The sequence below is a fragment of the Mesoplodon densirostris genome, chromosome 11 (assembly GCF_025265405.1).
Source record: "Mesoplodon densirostris isolate mMesDen1 chromosome 11, mMesDen1 primary haplotype, whole genome shotgun sequence".
Classification (NCBI taxonomy): Eukaryota; Metazoa; Chordata; class Mammalia; order Artiodactyla; family Ziphiidae; genus Mesoplodon; species Mesoplodon densirostris.
The window spans coordinates 42,991,106-43,010,563 of NC_082671.1; the positions used below are offsets into that span (position 1 = coordinate 42,991,106).

A 19,458-nucleotide genomic window follows, 5' to 3' on the forward strand; every position below is an offset into this window, starting at 1 on the left:
ATCCTCCCCTGGCGGAGGGATCCAGCAAGTACTACTTCTAGCCTGGTAGCATCTCAGTCAGGATTTGTCATCACTCAAGGCACAGGTGGACCATGGTGCATATATTAATTTTTCCTGCAAGGTCCTTGTTTTCATTTGGCTTTGAAATATTATGGTGACTACTTTTATTATTTTTACCTATTGCGTGCGATCTATGATTGCCATCGCGGTATATTAGAGGGTCATTTCCCATAATTTCCCCCCAGCTCTATCCAATGCACTAACGCTGGCTATTTGTAACTCAATATACCATTTCCAATACCATGACTTTTTCATTTTATTACTCTTTTTACTTTTGGAGCTGACATACGGAAAAAACGCGACCAGTGTTAATGTTAAAAAAAAAACTGTATTTTTATTTAAACCATTGTTTCCTCTGTGAATAATACGATAATTTATACTTATTTTAAAATTTGGAATGCAAGGTTTCCTAATAACAGAACTAACTTCACTCCCCTGAAGTGCCCCCAAATACCTCCAACTCCGAGAGCTGGCCTAATATTTGCTCACTTGGTTGCTCACTCCCTTTTTCTCTTCAACTCCATTTGATATATGTTTCCCAGGACGTAGTGGAGACTTCTGGCCCGAGAGGCTGGAAAATGTAACTCCGAATTTCCTACAATCTCAGCTCCGCTTTCTCAGCGCTCCAACCCGGGGCGGGAGCCTTGTTATTGTCACGTGGCCACGGGGGCGAAGCGCCCGGCGGGCCAATGGGCTCGTGCGGGCCTTGGCAGCCCCGCCCCTCGGCTCCGCCGCGCGGGGAGTTGGCGCTCCGCCGCGGGGAAGAGGCGAAAAAGTTTCTTTTGCGGGCGAGGAGCGGCCTTGGCGCGCGGACGCTGCTCCCACTGCAACTCTGCCGCAGCTGGCCGTTCTTTTCGGTTTCCCTCTCGCTTCCCCGGGGCATGAAAGAGCTTTACTGCCAGGACTAAAAGAAAGGGGTTTACCTGGGAGCGTTAGAGGAGGGCGCGCGCGCACGGCCCCGAGCGCGGGCGTCCACTCCCGACTGGAAGTTGGTGCAGGGCCCCGAGCGCGCGCCGGCGCGGATCCCGGGTCAGAGCGGGGGACTGCAGGACCGCGATGGGCGCGCCGAGGCTCCGCGCGCCCGCGGCGGCTCTGGGATTGCTGCTGTGCGCGGTGCTGGGATGCGCGGGCCCGGCCGAGGGCGGCGGCCGCGGGGCCCTGGGGCCGTCTTCTGGGGTCGGCGCAGAGCACCGCTGCCCCGTTCCGTGCCGCTGCCTCGGGGACCTTCTGGACTGCAGTCGCCAGCGGCTGTCGGGTCTGCCCGAGCCGCTCCCGCCCTGGGTCGCTCGGCTGTAAGTATTCTTCCTGAGGGCGGAGGGGGAGCCACTCGAGATTCGGGACTGCGGGCGAGGGGCCAGGATGCTCGGCGCGCAGCAGCTTTTTCCAGGGCACCTCCTCTTGGCCCAGACCTCCAGCGGCTCTCCGCGGAGATGGAAAAGGAGCCGACCGGGCCTCAGTCTCCCTCCATCCCCCAGCGCCTGGCGGGCCGCGCAGGTGGGCCCTGAGAGCGCCCCACCCGGCCGCAGGTGGGCGAGGGGATGCAGCCGCTGACAACTCCCAGGGGCAGAATCGACGTCCTGCGCCTGGAGCTCGCCAAGGGGGCTCAGATGCACGCCCTGCCAGGCCGGGGCGGGAGAGTTGGTAACCTGCTGCCGCCCTGAGTTCGCAGTTCTCAGTTTGAGAGGATGATCCCGCGGCTCAATAGTTTCTAACAGGTTCATGCCACTTTTCGCGTTCCCAACTAGTAATCGAACCATGCTCCTTTCGTTTGGGAAGCCCCCGCTACAGAGTTCGGCCACTGTCCAAGCTGTGGTGGACATCCTTTTGTTGTTCTTTACCCTGGGCTTAATTTCGCGTTAGTAAATTCCCCTCTTCGACCAAACTGTAAGAGGTTGGCAAGAGTGATCAATGGATAAGGAAGGGAAGGAGCTAGAGTCGTTCCAGAACCGAGAGCGTGATTTTTGTAGCTTCCCAGCAGGTCCAGAAGGTTTGGGAGAGAGCTCTGGGTGCTGTTATGCAAGTTTTTGGATGCTAGTTGTGAAGTCCGAAAACCTGAAATCACTGCCAACTGCCAGAACGAGGAAGAAAATGTAGTTTAGTTCCACATGTCATCTTATTCTCTCCCACTCTCGTTTTGTTAAAATTGGAAGATTGGTGCAAAATGTAAACAGTCAAAACTTGTGTTTCTTTTTTTTCAAAGTAGCTGTCCTGTTAAAATAACAAAAGTGCAGTCCATCCTTAATCCTTAGATCTGGCTGTAGCAGAACTGCAGTGGAAATTTGAAACTCTGGAAACAACTCTAGTCGACTGCCCTAACATCCAAATAATAGTGGTAGGAAGTTTGGTCAGGTAGTTTAAGAAATTGTGTTTTTAAATCACTGTGCTCATCAGAGTCTTTATTTGTGAATTGTAGAATCGTGGACCATCAAAAGCATATTCTTTGTGTTAATATGCCTCAGTTTAATTAAAAAAAGTAGAAGTAGAGAGTTTTAGATTGATATGTAATCTCTTATCATGGGATGTCTTGTTTAGTAGTTTTTATTACAATTGAAGAAGGAGATAAGGGCTTTAACCTAAAGCAGGAAGACTTTCAATTAGTTGTGGCTAATTCTGTTCAATTGCCTCTTGTGGAGGTCATGTTGCCTTATTCATGAGATGTGAATGGCTCTATTGACATCATATGGAACTGAACATTTGAATGACTGGAGGTGAACATGTATGAATAATAGAGATGAGAAAGAGAAAGAATACAGTGCTTCCTGGGGTGTGTTTAGAAATGCTCGAATCATTCACCAGAGCTAACTTATATTCAGTAGTTTCTCAATGTTAAGTGGCCTATCGGATCATGCCAGTGTGCAGTATATTTTTGTGTGTGAATGTCTCTTTTAAAAATTGGATGTCTTAAAAAAAACTGTATTGCTTTTGATTAGAAGTTGAGTTAAACCAAAAGGGGTTTGATACCTATTCAAACATTGTCTTAAAAGTAGCTGACCTAATTAGGATTTTGTTTTGCAGATAATTTGGTGGCACACTAAAAACAAATTACAGTTTATTTGGTTAGCACAATCTTTAATTACATTTCCGCCAGCAGTAAATTGTCTTAATACAAGTCCACATTCCTTAAATGTATGCGAAAATAAGTTCCACTTGTACAAATAAGCAGTACGCCTGTTGTCAGAAACCCTGCTGTGATCACTCATTGGACAGCTCTGTCATTCTTGTACTTGTGTGACTTTGTAGTTGTCACCAAACCATGTGGTCCAAATTCTTTATTGTAAATGTTTCTTTTGTTTGTGCCTGAAGCTCTAGAGGTCTCCTTTCTCCACCTTTGAAAGGAGCAGAAAAATACGTGGAGTTGAGCTTTAACTTCTCTTTAACATGGTATTTGGAGCAGGAGGCATAAGATAGCTGCTTCTTACATTTTACATAATTTGAAAAGCTCTTAAGTAGACTGTTCCCAGAGTTCAGAAATAAGTAGAAAAATGCATATTGTTCTTCCCCATATCTTAACTTCCTTTTCCTCAGGTAATTAAGAAAGTAAAAGTTCTCCTTAGGAATACTTCATGAGAGCACTCTTCAGAAAAAGTTTGGTGTCTAGCTTTTGTTTCATTTGTTGAATTGGTAAGTTAAAAACTTAATCTGTTTAATGTACGTGTGTATGTATTTTTTTTTCCAGTTTATTCCGTTGTAATTTATGGCCATAGGAATCCCATGTGTGAAAAGTTGAATTGTTTGAGCTGAAAAATAGTCATATTGTAGTTAGTTCTCTTTTCAAAAAGGAACTTTTAATCCTTTAATGAAAGTGGCTCTTAAAACAGTCACTATTTGCAGCGTTCCTTACAACTGCCTTTAAAAGCAGACTTGAGTTTACATCTAGAGTGTGTGCTTACAAAGAGTTGGGAACCCAAAGAGGAGTGCTAGTTAGAATATGTTTACTTAGCCAAAAGAGGGAAAAGTTGCCCAATTATCAAGAAGAGATTCAAGTATTATTAAAATCTCAATGGAATTTCAGAACTATTTGTCTTCTCACATAGAAAACTTTAAGTTAGCTGGGCTCAGGCAAAAAAAAAGTCTGAAAGGTACTTTCTGCTGGTGTGGCTTCTTTAGTGTCTGCCTGTTATAAATCCTCTGGTTCATACCAAAATTGAGGCTCGGGTTAGGGGTATTAGCCCTTATGGTTTTCACAGCTGTTTTTCTATATTTTCCAGACTAAAACTTGAACATAGCGGGCTGATTTATGAGTCACTTTGGATCAGTGTCTTAAAACAGCTACAGCTTGGCTTTTTGTTTTTCAGCTTTCTAGATTTCTGCTGAATTAGCAGCTCTGCAGGCCCCAGTGGGATTGATTAAGAAGCTGTGCTGGATTTGCATTTTAAAATTTGACTTGGAAGTCAGATTTCCAAATGCTAAAAGGAAGAAAATGAGAGCTGGAACCAAATGTTGTATATTAATTATTTTCCATATATATTTATTCGCTTGTTAATATGCAGGAAAAGAGACTTCTCTCTGTTGTGTAGAGTTTGGTTTGCAAGTGTTTGGCCGGCTGAGTTGTGGGTAAATAGTTCACACCTCCCTGCCTCGCCACCTTTCCCATTTATTAACCTCATTACAAAAAGGTTTTTAGGAAAGGTTTCTGGGGAAGGTGTTCATTACTGGAACTCTAAAAACAAAGAATCTGCCTTCCTTATTGAATGTAATGGGGTTTAAGAAAACATCGACATTGTACAAGTTGAATTTGTTTTTAATGGTCTAGCCATAAAAAACAATACAAGGAGATTTAGGAAAATGTGGCATCCTTTAATCATTTCTGAAACATAAACTGTATTAAATCTAAATTTAGGTGCATTAAAAGTTTCATGGCTTTAAGTATTTAGCAGTAAAAGTCACTTCAGGGATGATTTTTTTTTTTCTCCCCCATATAATGTGGTTTTAATAGTACACACAGCTCTGGAATGGAAGTGTGTCACAGTAACTGAAATATTTAAGGTTGCCAGCTCCTGCTTCTGGATCAGAAGTGAGGGGTCCCCAGCATGTGCCCTGTTCTCTAAAGGCGCAGTTTCTCATTTTACAGGTCTTTTGTTGGAGATTTCATCCTGTTACTGGTCAGGAAAAAAAAAAAAAGTTAAAGCACGCAATCTTTTTATTTTTTTTCCTCACGGGATTGCCCTGAGAAATAATCCTTAAAATGAAATGAAAAGTGGAATTTTTGTTTTTTCTAATCAAAAAGAAAATCACCTGTGTGAGCTGGAAATGCCAGATGGGTGCCCCTTTTCCACTGAACACTTGAAACAATAGGGGATGCAGTTGTAGGCTTAGTGCAACGTTCTTTAGTTGAGTGGGTCCAAATGAGCCTTTCTGTTGATTCAGGCTACCTCCCAGGTGAAGACCTCTTTTCCACGGTTGTTTTTTAAAGCCTGTGGGAAATCTGTGACTGTCTGGGGTGCTAAAAGCACACAGGTTTTGTCTGAATCCTAACGTGAGCCGTGGGGCCCATGGTTTCCTTGATGAACTCCAGATGGATGCGAGCTGGGCCGTGAGGGAAAGTGTCTGGTTCCAGCGTGGGGAGCATGCACAGCAGTGGTTGTAATTGCAGGATTTTTATAGTTTAAAGACTGTGCCAGATTTTTTTTCATGTTATAACTCTACCGGAACAAATCTGCTCATGTCTGTTACTGTCTGGTAGGTCTTTAGGCAAACATGTTTCAAATAAAACCTTTTGCAAAAATTTTTTTTTCCTTTTAGGTGAAATAGAGAAATCCAGGTTTATTGTCAAAACAAAAATTCAAAGACTGAAAGGATCTCTGATTTCTAATTGTTACCCTAATGGATATGCACAAAGTAACACTGCGCTTCTCTGGATGTGATTTCTCTGCCTTTTTTTTTTGTTGCGGGAGGCATACTTATGTATTGGTATATAGCAAATGGTTCCTGCTTTTCTCCAATCAAGTCTGGTTATCTCTAACTTCGGTTATTAAAAAATCTTCACTTTTAAACACTGAAGGAATTAATCTAGGAAGGGTGGGTGTGCCTCTTTCAGTGGGAGAGCTTTCAGCCATCCTGTTTGGCAGCCTGGTTTTCAGTAGCTGTTCAGCCATTTCATTTTCCTTAAACCAGTTTGAAGGCACTTAGTCAGTGTATTGACCAATATAACCAAGTATTTGCCGGATTTTGTTTCACATTTTCATCCTCAATGCTGACCTGACATCCTAGCCTAGAATACTGCATACGTAGGAGTTTGGTTGATGTCCTATGGAAATGTTTACTAAGTTATATTGAGTCTCTGAGTTAGAGGCAGGTTTATTTTAATAATTGAAAAGAAATCTGATCACGGATTTCTGAACAGTCTACTTAACTTTGTTAGGTGGTTGATGTGGTTTAAATTATACATTATATTGAGATACTGAGATTTGGAGAATTCAGGAAAGCAGAGAGTTTGGGTTGTTTCCTACCTGCTCACCACACACACACGCACACACACACACACACACACAGAGCAGTACTTTAAATAATTTGGTGCCTTAACCCAGGGAAACAAATATGTGTGAAAAGGAATTTCTACTTTATTTGTCTGTAATAAGGACTCTGATGCTTAGTTTTGTGATAATAAGGTTTCTTTAGAGGTTTTAGTTTCAGCAACCTGACTAATTAGCCACTTTTCATAAGCTATGACTTCATCATATCAAGTTGGAAGTGAGGAGTTGGTAGTGGATGGGGAGGGTGAAGCCAAACAACCAGTTCACAAAGGATCTGTTCACCCTGGACCAAAAACCATCTCCTAAAACATTTGCGGGCTTGGAGCATTTGAATCTGCCAGCCTCCTGAACTAACTTTGTCCTCAGAGTTTGTATTTTGGAGTTTGCCCTCTCGTTTATGGACAGGATGGACCAATTATTTCTTATGCTGTCCCTAGTGTTGAGAGGAGTTCATAAATCCACTCTGTCTTGCACATCATTAAGCATTATTAGTGATTTTTGGAAACTACTTATAATTTTATTTTTGTTTTTTCATAGGGACTTAAGTCACAACAGATTGTCTTTCATCAAGGCAAGTTCCATGAGCCACCTTCACAGCCTTCGAGAAGTGTGAGTTCAGCTATTTTCTGCTTGAGGTTTGAATCAAATGTACTACCCATCACAGTATTTAATTGTAAAGAACTTTTGGGTTACAGTGAATTATTGAAAACTTTTAACTTGGGAGGGATCTTTAAATAATTTTATAAAGTTTTCACCTCTGTGGATTACAGATTGCATAATCTGCTTCTCTCTCTCTCTCTCTCTCTCTCTCTCTCTCTCTCTCTCTCTCTCTTTTGGCATTTATAGGAAACTGAACAGCAATGAATTGGAGACCATTCCAAATCTAGGACCAGTCTCAGCAAATATCACACTTCTCTCCTTGTAAGTGAACGTTAGGAGGGTTTTGAATGTATGTTTGCAGGGACCGGGGTGGGGGCAGTTCCATATGGGCTAGAGTACAGATCTTACAAGCAAAATAAGCTTCCTTTAAACTGGTTGACTTGTTTCCTAGCCTCTCTCTCTCGCTCCTAAATTTTAAGTAGCATTGTAACAAGAACACTTACACTATGCTGTTATTGCTGCTGTGGCCTTCAAGAGTCAGAGAAGCCGCCTTCACCCCATAGGGACATGTATTTGATTATGGTGACTAGGACTTAAATTCTGGTATCACTCAATGGTTGGCATGGGATCTGTGGATTTGGTATTACATAGTTCCTAGTGGAGAATGATCGGAGTTATTTGGGGAGGAGAAATGGAGTTGGTAATGAAGCATTGAGGTATCCTCTTTTATCCTCTTTTAAGTGTGGCGCCTGCAGTAGAAATCAAGGTCCAGAAACATCAAATCAAAATATCGATTTGATACAGTTAAAATTCAATAGGTCATTGAAGTTAGAAATATCATTGCATGTTATTTTGCAGTTCTGAGTTTTCAGATAAGAGTAAAATTGTGTTAAATTTTGTGTATTATTAGGGCAGATCACATGTTTATATTCATGCAGTGGAGATGTTTTGGAATAATGTTAACTTTTGGCCTTTAAAGACAGCATTTAGGATGAGCATGGTTTGATTTCTAAAATTAAACAGTCTACCACCTTAATCTTGAATAATTTAAAAATATATTTAAGCCACTGACGTTTAAAATGTTTTCCTCCTTTAAACAATTTAAGAAAAAAAGCACCATTGTTAGTTGTATCTGGGAAAGGTGTTAGGAGGGTTGAAATTGTACAGTAAATTTCAGGAAAGCTGTTCAATTAATTACAGTGATCACTACCCGATTGCTTACATCTGGTGATTTATAGAGGTTTGTTTTTACTGAGGGCCCAGGTCAGCTAAGTCACGGGTACAGCCGCTGTGTCTGCTTTCCTCTGTTTGAATGAGAACTAAGTGACATTTGATACTGATGTGGTTTTTCCAAAGATCAGAAACATAAGGGAATAAAAGAAAAAGCAGTTGGTATTTGACAAATAAACACTGAATTTTAAAAAGGTTTTTATGCTAGCATTAATACCTGTTTTGGCTTTCCCAATTGCTTAAAATTTTGGAGTCTGAATGGAATACTGCTTTTGGTATCTTTAACATCTTTAGCTATTCTCATTTGACCACTGGGGCCTATTTAAATCCCAGGGAATGCCACTTCCTTGCCCTGCTGTCCTTGTCCTGTGTATTGGCAGATACTGTCAGCACGTTCAGGGGGTCTTGAGGGTCACTGCATGATTCATGGCTGAGAGGGTCTGCAGTAGAGTTTGGGAATCTGGGTGGGACGAGGAAAACAATCTTCTCTTTGGCATGGTATAGAGGTGAAAGCGTAAGAACTTGTAAGGAAATTCGAAAGTTTGATCAGAAGTAAATAACCTCGTGATTTTTACACTTTAAAGCTGTAGTTTATAATTAGAAAACTAGAAACCTTCAGTATCTGAGCTCTTCTCCATATTTTTGTTTGTGTTTCACTTTAGTGAGTGCTGAATAAACTTTACTGAACTCGAATAATCTCACTTTCTTCCCCTTAATTTGTCGTAGTACATCTAACCAGGGATTGCTTTGTTCCTCTTATAGATCCTCTTATAGATCCTATTTATTGCCTAGATCACATAGACTCTGCAAAGAGTAATTTATGTCACAGGCCTGCTAATTCCATGTGCATAGTAAACATTGTTTTTATATCTGTGAAATATCTTGAAAAATTTACTTCTCTGGCTGTTCTTTTCTGTAAATGTTTTGTTTCTTCTGTAGGCTTCTTTGGATTTCGTAATACATAGTCATTGTTTCTAAAGCACTGTTAATTTCTGTCTTGTGTAGGGTAGACTGTTTTTGTTTATATAGAAGCACTTGAAAATAACCAGAGCCAAAAGTCAGTACTTAAATACATTTCTGAAATTTCAAAAAAAAAAATTGTTAAACCACATAACATGGCTCAGATTAGAAATTTGCTGTAGCACCACAATTAAATCCAATATCTTTCCAAGTAGTTCCCAAGACTATCTGACTTCTGTCAAGATTTCTTTTTTATACCATTGCTGCTCTGTGCGGTGAGGGCCCCTGCCAAGCTGGACAGCCTGGATGCAGGGAAGACTGTACCTGGTAAGACCCTCCTCTTCTCTCAGCTGCAGGAGCCAACAACTAATATTGGGTCAGTTGTCACCCATGGCCAGAGATGAATTCACTTAGGGACCAGTTCTGATAATGTCAGGGAAGCCTGGTAAAATGCCAGCATCTTGGAATGAAGGTTGGATGAGCATTCAGCTTCCCCATTAACAAAGCTCATCTCTGACCATGGGAATTTTCAGGAGGTAAAAGACCTGAATAGATTTGCTTTCCTTTGAATCCCACACAGCAGTAGCTCAGAAGTCAACTGGCACGCTGTGGGCAAAACATGGTTTGTGTTCTGTGTTTATTTTTCTTAATTTCCTAGCTACACATGGCAGGATGGTATATTTAAAGGGAAGAAGTGGAATAATTTTTGGAATGAACATATCTTACACTAAAACTGTTGACCTGGCATAAGCGAGTTGATTTTACCAGATGTGATAGTTCTGGCTTCTTGCATGTTGCATGAGCTGCCCAGCTTTGGACGTTTTTGAAACCTGTGACCTGAGTTAGGGCAGGTTTGAATCCATAAGTTATGTAACGTTACTGTTGAACAAGAGGCCTTATTGGTCATAAAATAGAGCTAGTTGGGTCTTGTCTTGACACTGATCGTTTATATGGTATCGTCCAACATGCAGGTGCTTTGCCTGGTATCTTAGACTTGAAAAGGTTTACATGAAGGAATGTCAAAGGGATACCTAGATTACTGGTTAAAATGTAGATTTCCTGACCCCATCCCTAGAGATTCTGAATTAATGTGTTTGGGTGGGGCCCAAGTAAATCCATTTTAACACATCTACTTGAGATTCTGATCAGATATTACACACATATTTCTGAATTACTGAAGAGGCCAATTTGTCATAACCAGATAAGAATTTTTTCGTTATTATCTCGAAGGTAGAGCATTTCTCCCAAGTCCATCCTTTTCTTCATACCCTGTCATTTTTTCAGAGATGACAGTGTCATCCTTCTAGAGGTTATTACAAATATTGGTCACTTTTGCCAGTGGGACCCCAACAGGTATGCTCCACCGCCATTGAAGTGATTTAAAGCAGAGTGAGGTGATTCGTTTTGCTATTGGAAAATGTCATTCTGGCTTTAGTGTGGAGAATGGCCTGGCAGTGGCAGGAGGGGGCTTAGAGGGGCCAGCTGATGAGGAAGCCACCACAGTAGACCTGATGCGATGGTGACCCTGTTGTCCCACAGTGCAGCTTCCGTCGAGTCAGTAGAACAATGATTAAAAGCAAAGCTCAAGTTGCATGGCTTGCCATTAATAGCTGGCTCTTCTCTTTGGTAGTTTGTGCCCTTGGGCAAGGTACAGTCTGTGCTTCCTCCTGTATAAAATGAGAATAATAATAGCACACACCTCATCAGGTTGTTGTGAGGATTGGGAGAGAGAATATAGTGAAACCTGCCTGGTATAGGCTGCGTGATCAGTGGACATGAGCCACAGGCATGGGGATGACGGTCATTCATTCAACGAAAATTTATCAAAGTAACAAACAGTACCAGGTTCTATTTAGAGTGCTGGGGACACCACAATGAACAAAGCAGACGAAAAACTCCCTCTTACTGTGAAGCTTCTGTCTGTGTGAGGGGTGAGAGAAAAATAAGTAAACAAACTTTAAAAGAAAAGGTAACTTCAGTTCTTGATAATGGCTGTGAAGGAAAAGAAAGGAGGGCGAAGAGATGGAGAGCTCGGTCAGCTGCCCTTTAGGATGGTCAGGAAGGCTGCTTTTTGAAGACTTACCAAATCCTGCTATGTGTTCGGTGCTATTCTAAGGCCAAAGTTCAACAGTGAACAAAACAGACAGAAATCCCTGACTTCGTGGGGCTGATCTTCTCATGGAAGGAAAAAGACAGAGAGTAAAATAAATAAGAGATGGGACTTCTTCGGTGGTCCAGTGGTTAAGAATCCGCCTTCCAATGCAGGGGATGCAGGTTTGATCCCTGGTTGGGGAACTAAGATCCTACATGCCGCGGGGCAGCTAAGCCCATGTGCCTCAACTGTAGAGCCCACATGCCGCAAACTACAGAGCCCACGCACTCTGGAGCCCGTGCGCCACAACTAGAGAGAAGCCTGTTCGCCGCAATGAAGATCCCGCGTGCTGCAACTAAAGACCTGACACAGCCCCCCCCCAAAAAAAAAGAGAAAGAAAACGAGATGTGATCAGAAGGAACTAAGTGCTAGAGTATGTGTGGTGGAAGAGGGGGAGCAGTTTACAGTTTTAAATGGGGCTGAGGCGGGGGCCCACTGGGAATGTGACACTTGAATTAGGGCCTGCAGGTGAGGGAGGGAGTCATGAGGAGCATCCTGGGGGTGGGGGTCATCTCCGTAAGCCTCCCCTGCCCTGTCCAGGCCCATCTTGCCTTGTATATCCAACTGTTACATGGCCATGAGATGACTTTGTTCATATTTTTCTCCCCTTACTATGAGGCCTCTGGGGCTGACTCTTGTTTTCCCTAGTACTTAATGCAGGTTATATGGTGTACAATCGGTGCTTAATTAGTATATGAATTGAATTAAGGAATATTTATGGAACAACCACATGCATTTAACATTATTCAGACAGATCTCCTCCTAGAGACTTAGTCTATAGAAGAGGCTAAAAATTTACAGTGGAGAAAATGCCTACCTATGTCTTAACCTGTGTTCAGCTGTGCATGCTTGGCAATAAGCAAAATAAAAAATTATAGCAACAGCAATGCTAATAATTAAAAGAAAGAAAGGAAGAACACAAGAGAAGTAATTTAAGTAACAAAAGGATTTAGCTCACCATTCTATCCAGCAAGCACATGCCCTGGAATGTGTGTGAAATGAAAGTATGCAGGAAATAAAAGCCCCCTTTCCCATTTGCCTTTTGAACTTTGTATATCTCAGACAACTGAGGATGACTTTGGTCTTCAGAGATAGATATATTTCCTAGCCCCTGTGCCCAATGTGCATGGGAACTACTTCATCAGGTCCTGAACTAAAAATTCAAAATACAAAACAACGACAACAACAAAACATGAAATTGATCTGTCCTAACACCAAAGGAAAAACTGGCCCTACAGGAATCATTGAGAGAGAGAGAGAGAGAGAGAGAGAGAGAACACGTGTGCATAAAAAACCTTTGCTGGTGTTTTAAGGGTTTTTCAAGGGTGTATCAATGATAGATGATCTTCCCCCCTCCACGGGCTTTAGAACCTGAGTCTGCGTGAGATGTGGCACCATCACATCATGTGTCCTCCTGCATGGGAGATGCTTTGGGGATGCAGGAAGTTATGAGAGTCCTGCCTTCCATCAGAGGTCTGATCTGATTTATATGCTATGGAGAACAGTCCTGGGTAGTAGGGAGTATTAGCAATTCCTGTAGCATGAACAGTAGTCATTGTAGAATTTGGAGAAGGGTGGTGACCTTTCTTTCTTCAGTTTTGAAACTCCTACAAGTGCAGTACCTGTGGTTCTCCCATGGCATTTGTCATACCTCTCACTCCAGGGTTGGACTCTTGTCTTACTGAGCTCCCTGTCGCCTCAGGAGCCCAGTCCAGTCTCCGGCACTTAAGAGGTTCTCATCAAATATCTGAGCAGATGAGAGATCTCGGGCCCTTGTGTAGAAGTAGAGAGACCTGAGCTGGAAATGGGGCCCCCAGGTTTTTGTCTTGTTTCACACTAATGACCTGTCTGACCTCAGGCAGAGCTAATGAACTCTGCTTTGTTTATCTGTAGGAACAGTGTAAGATGTCTGCCCGTCTATCTCATATGGTTCCGGTGAAGGATCAAATGGCATATTGTACATGAAAGGGCTCCGGATGGCGTGAGCAACCACAGCTGCTGCTGATACAGTTGCAGTGGGCTGGGGGGAGGCACAGAGACTAGGGGTGGGGGGGCGCACAGTGGATCCTCGAACAGGAGGGTCACCGGAGGAGGGCGGGATTTAGAAAACATGAGGGAGGGAGGAAGAACTTGGCATTTGGGGTGAGTTATCAGGAAAACTTTTGCTCTCTTCAAATAGTTCCAAAAAAATCAGTGAGCACTCAATTATAATTAATAAATGAACACCGTTTCTAACCTGAGGGTTTATATAACTATAAGGTGGATTTGGAGCTGTTTAAAGTGCCCCCAGAACACCACCTACTATGTGCTGAGTGCTGGAGAACAAAGAAAAAGAACACTCGGCCTCTGCCTCCCAGGGGCTTTGAATAAGTATAAATGGGCAGGTAGACAATAAAGAATAAAGAGATACTCCAAGGAGGAGATGCCCTGGATAATAGAAGCAGAGGAGGGCTGTCCTTTCAATGTGTGTAGAGTGAGAGGGTGAGTGAGGTCTAGACTGGGAAGGAGATTTGGTTACACTGACAGGGATCAGCTTAGGTGTTTTACAGGTTTTGGGGGAGTAATTGACTTTCTTTTAAGCAGAGGAATGAAATAACTACATTTCAATTAAGCACCAAATCTGCTTCTCTCCTTTTTCTCAAGTAGTTATTAAACAGTGCTCATATTCAAAGTCAAGTGCCATAGACCACTCAGTAATGTGACTTTGATAATTAACAGTTACGACTTGCCAAATACCTGTTATCCATCCACCTTTAGAACTGTTCTGTGCTCTGAGCCTTGCTGTATGTTAGGGCCACACCTCCTTTTCCCACAAATTGAACTAATGACTAGAAGTCAGATCTGCAGTGTTCTGTTATCTGTGTACTGAACCCGGCACCGTGTCAAGTGGGAATTCCATCCAGAAGCATGCATTCTCATTACAGTCCCCAAATCAGACTAATGAAAAATCAGTTTGGGAGACTTAAGAGGCTATTGCCTGGTTGCTCGGCACAGAATTTATTTAAATGATTCACCAAATTCTGCTTATAACTTTTAAAATACATTGTTATTGTAATAGCTCACAGCTCAGAAATAAAGCTGCATGTGGAAAAGGCAAACATTTTTATATGTTCTCAAGTGATGGTATAGCTAAGTAATTTTATAACCATGAGGTAAAGCTCAAAGGTAAAAAACAAAGGTTTTTTTTTTTTTTTAAACCAAAGCCTATATAAATCAGTATTTGAAAAGCAGTCACCAGTTTATCATGTAAATTAAGGAAATTAGGGAGACGCTTCACTCAAAATGACAACTTAAGTTTCTGGGGAATCAGGGTTCTGATGAAGTGGACACAAACTGTATCCCATCTTTACCCACATGTGGGTGTAGACGAGTCCAAGGAATTTGACCACCTTAACTGAAAAATTCATCCCCAACTGTGTGCTCTACAGATGAGGATACATGGACTAGTGTCTTCCTATGTGAAGGGCATTGCATTCGAGGGCCACCACCTTCACCAGTACAAGCAAGCCAGACATTACTGTGTTTAATATCAGTAAGCTCATGAAGCCCAAGTCTTACAGAACAAACACATAAACACCTTAATATGATAAGTTGTAATCTTTTATTGGATTTTAAAATGTGTATATGTGATTTGCACATAAGAGAGCTCACTGTACACAGGGCCATATATGTAATACTCTCTAAGTTTACCTTCACATTTAATTATAAACTGGTCCCCAAAATACACATTTGCTAGGTTTTTGAATTCTCAAGTTACAGTGGCTGTATTTGAAACATAAATTTGTGATCGTGTCATGGCTCTTTAAACCCTTCCAGAATTTCCCATTGCTCTTAGATCAGGAGCAAAAATCCTTCTCAAGATAGACAATTCTCTGCGTGACCTGAGTCCTCTTTTCCTGTTAGCCTTCTCTAGAATCATTCCTGACTTCTAGGAATGTGCCAGCTTGTTCCTGCCTCAAGTCCCTTTGCCTAGAATACTCACCCTTCCCCAGCTTTTGCTAAGTCAGACTTACACATTTTCAAATCTCCTTTATTTACAATGTCTATGTTGTTATCATAAATGCAATCCCATTTTCAGTTGTATATTTGTGATTCTTTAATGTCCACTTCCACCACCAGAATGAAACTTTATAAAAGCTGAGATCATGTCTGTTTTTGTCCCCATTGTAACTCTGTCATGTAGCTCAGCGCCTGACATATGGTGGCCACTCAGTCCATGTTTGCTAAATGAATGACTGAGTCAGTTTCCCAGTCCAAATTAATACATAGTTAATTGCAGAAGAGACTAGTCAGTTAAACTTTTTGTTCCTGCCTCTCTGTACACACTTAAAATTATTTTCATTAATAAAACTTTGTTCCAAGGTGGCAACATTCTTAGATTTGACTTGGTGACCCATTGGTCACCTTTCTTCAATGATGGCTCTTGGAGTCCATAAAATTGACCCACAGTCCCTCGAACTTGACCTTCCAGTATAACTTGCCACAAGAACTCCTGTTTTACCAGTGTTTATCCTGAACCTACAGCATTTTCTCATCCTTTCCCTCAACTTCACATTAGCCTTTTGCTGGCTGCTTTGAAGTATCAAATACAGCTCCTGCCAGAGACTTCTCTCTGCTTATGAGGCTTGTGCTTCCAAGACAGACAAAACAATAACGTTATAGCAGTTGCTTTTCATGACTGGGAGGCAAGATTCAACATGTGTCTCTGTCCTGGCCTAGTTACTTTTCCTCCTTCTCTCCCTTCTTTTACTGTCTGTGCTGTCCTCCCTAGCCTAGAGGTATGGGATCTAGTTGTTGGTTAGAGAGACCAGAACAATGAAACAGGGCCGTAACCAGCACCTCCCCTTCTCTGTCTGGCTGCAAGTTGCTTAAGTACTAAATTCAAAACATGAAAGAAAAGACAGTTATAAATATTAGCACCTCCTTTCTAGCACTTAAAGTCACCTGCCTGGCTGTCTCCCTCCCTCTCCAGAAAGCTTTAGCTGGTAGATAGAGCAGTCTCTAGACTGAGGCTGAAGGCAGCATGAAATATTAAGGTAATATTCACTGCAAGTACCATTCAGCACAGGATAAACATGGTACACATTCTTGGACTGTCAGTTTTACAATGCACAAACCATTTTAAATTTTTTATAACAAAACAAACATACAGAGTTAGAATCAAAACGAGCATAATTTTTTTTTGAAAAAAATAAGATGCTTTTGTACTTCATCACCAGTGGCCATGTCATCCTGCATAAGGTATTGGCCTGGGAATAGAGGTCAGTACTCTTTAAAGATGAATGCATGTTTACAGAATCAGGACAGTCATCAGTTCATCGTATAAATCCCTCTTTTCTCTTATTCTCCTCCTCCTGTCAGTCTTGCTTTCACTTCCTCACCTCTGTCCTCATATAAGTATCAAGAAAAGGGTGAAGGGAATTAGAAATGGCTTACTATATTATATAACTGGTCAGAACCCATGTCGTGTTAGTTTTGAGTGTCTGCATGAAATCCTTGTTACTTTGAATTGGAAGAGGCATTTCTCACTGAAGAGAGCTCTCTGGAAGAGAGGTTATGCAACCTCCCCTTGAGCCCTTGCCGGGACAAAAGCTCACTCCTGAATGAGGAGCTGTTCCATTTGGAATAGTTCTAATTGCTGGGACTCTTTATCTGTTAAGCTGGGCTCTGCCTTTCTGTAGTTTCTGCCTATTGTCCTAGGTCTGTGCACCGGGGAGAACAACTTCAGTCTATTTTCCGCATCATAACATAATACTGACAAGTCTTAACCTGTAAGGTATTCTTAAAGCTTTCTCTTCTCCTGGCTCAAGTTCCAGTTCCCATTTTCTATACGATGTGGGGTCTAGACCAGTGCGGTCCAGTAGAGCTTTCTGTGATAATGGAAATGTGTGCAGTCCACTGAGGTAGCCGCTGGACACATGGGGATTGAACACATGAAATGTGGCTGGTGTGATGGAGGAATTAAATTTTAAATTGCATTTAAATTTAAAGAGCCACATGTGGCCGGTGGCTATTATGCTGGACAGTGCAGGTCTAGACTCTGAAAGTCCTCCTGTCACACTCGTCCTTTAGCATGACACTAAACTCCAGTGCCCAGAGCAAGATATTGAGATGTGGTCTAATGCAGAATATGGTGGACTGTGTCTCTTGACCAGAATACGGGATGTTAATGAAGCATAACATTATGTTAGCTTTTTAAGGACCATGTTGTATTATTGGCACATACCAAGTTGCGGTCAGCCGAGATCCCCAAGTCTATTGTCATTCTCGCACGAATTGCTTCCAAATAGGCCTTTTAAAATGATTGACTAAAAATTCAAAACACTGCCTTTCCCCAGCGTAATTTCTCTAGTTTCTTCTAGACCATCATTTTAGTATATTGAGAGGTTTGGGATCATATCATCTAATGGATGAGTTGCACTTGATTATTCACATCTCTATTCATATTCATACAAACGTTGACAACACAAGGCCACAGGCAGCCTCAGTAGCAGACCACTTAGCATCTTCCCTAAAGGTCCATGCCAGTCTCTGAATAAAGACTAGGGTTGCAAACTCACTTGTCTATGTGATCATCACCACCGCATGTTCTGTGTCTTATTCACAAGGACAAGTTAAGTACTTGGTGAGATCAAGACATTCTGTGTTTGTGATGTTCCTAGTCCATTGGTCTGTGGACCATATCAGAAAAATAAAATGACATTAATTTAGCCTGATGTGTTCATACAGGATTAATCCCCTGTATGAGAACTGTTTATTAATTTGAGGTTCAGAATAATGATGCCATGTTTTCTGGTTCATAGTGTCATCTTAAGGTAAAATTTACATAGACTAATTTTTTGTTAGACTAAGTTGAATGATGTTTCAATTTAAAAAATTACAATAACTTGTGAGGGAAGGTTTTTAGAGAAAAACTGGTCTTATTCACTGATCAGATTCCCATTAAAGACGTCCTATAAGGCATGGTGGACTGAGTACATTTGTTTCACTCTGCTCCATCCTAGAACTCCCTTAAAATGAAAATAAAGGACTGAAGTGCACACAGACAGGAACAAAGAGAAAACAGGAGAGGAGACAGTCCAAATGAAAGATTTCATTAAAATCTTTCAAGCAAGCACACAAGTTGTAAATGATTAGAGAGAGTGGAGTGAATCCCAAAAGAAGCCAACGTTTTTTTGCTGCAGAAGCTCAGGATGCTTCAGGAATTCAAAGTCGGTAAAGATAGGGATGCAGAATAGGACTGAAAATGGGGGATTGGTGAAAACTCTTTTATTAGAAGCAGACCTCCAGGTTCCCCCTCCAAAACTTAAGGCCCAGTGACCGACCCTCCTTGATGGAGGCAGAAAACTAGAAGTTTATTCTCTAGAGAGTTGAAACGAAGTCTCTGGAATTTGGGGCACAGGCCCAGCTGGGCAAGGGGTGGGGATTGAGGGCAGCATCTTCTGCAGTCAGGGAAATTAAGTCTGATCTGAATATGAGGGTGACAGTCCTCCCCTCAGCTTATGTTCCTGTTCACCTTCCCAGACACTAGCAGTCAAGCTTATCCCCACCAGCCTGGAGGTTGGAGGATCTGAGCGATCAGACAGATGCATGTGGATCCATCATGAAACAGACCACCTGTGGTGAGACTCACCATTCAGCAAGTCCTTACCTCACAGCCCTCAGCAAGCTTTCCGGGGCTGCTTTTTACTAAATATGAGTGGATAGCCAGTGATCACTGTCTCTTGAAAGGGTTTGTAAGAATAAAGTCAGAGTCTGAAATACATAGGAAGAGGGAATCAGAGACAATGGAAGGAGAAGGGGACTTCAAAACAACTTAATATCTCTAGAGAGAAGAGAGATGTTATATCCGCAAAATAAGAAAAGAGGAGTAAATAATAATAATAAAAGGAATATTTCAGAAAATAAGAAAGGGACTCTTAAAAGTTAAAAATATAATAACAGGGACTTCCCTGGTGGCGCAGTGGTTAAGAATATGCCTGA

At 41.9% G+C, this 19,458-nt stretch overlaps 1 protein-coding gene across 1 annotated transcript in view; it reads left to right on the plus strand.

Moving 5' to 3' along the window:
- Window positions 1-814: 814 nt before the first annotated feature.
- The window catches only part of LRIG3 (leucine rich repeats and immunoglobulin like domains 3), a 46,872-nt gene continuing 28,228 nt past the window's right edge, over window positions 815-19,458 (plus strand). Inside the window, exons 1-3 of the mRNA XM_060111720.1 lie at window positions 815-1,352; window positions 7,071-7,142; window positions 7,380-7,454. Coding sequence (XP_059967703.1) covers window positions 1,117-1,352; window positions 7,071-7,142; window positions 7,380-7,454 — 383 coding nt within the window. The 5' untranslated portion in view covers window positions 815-1,116. The remainder of the gene's footprint in view (window positions 1,353-7,070; window positions 7,143-7,379; window positions 7,455-19,458) is intronic.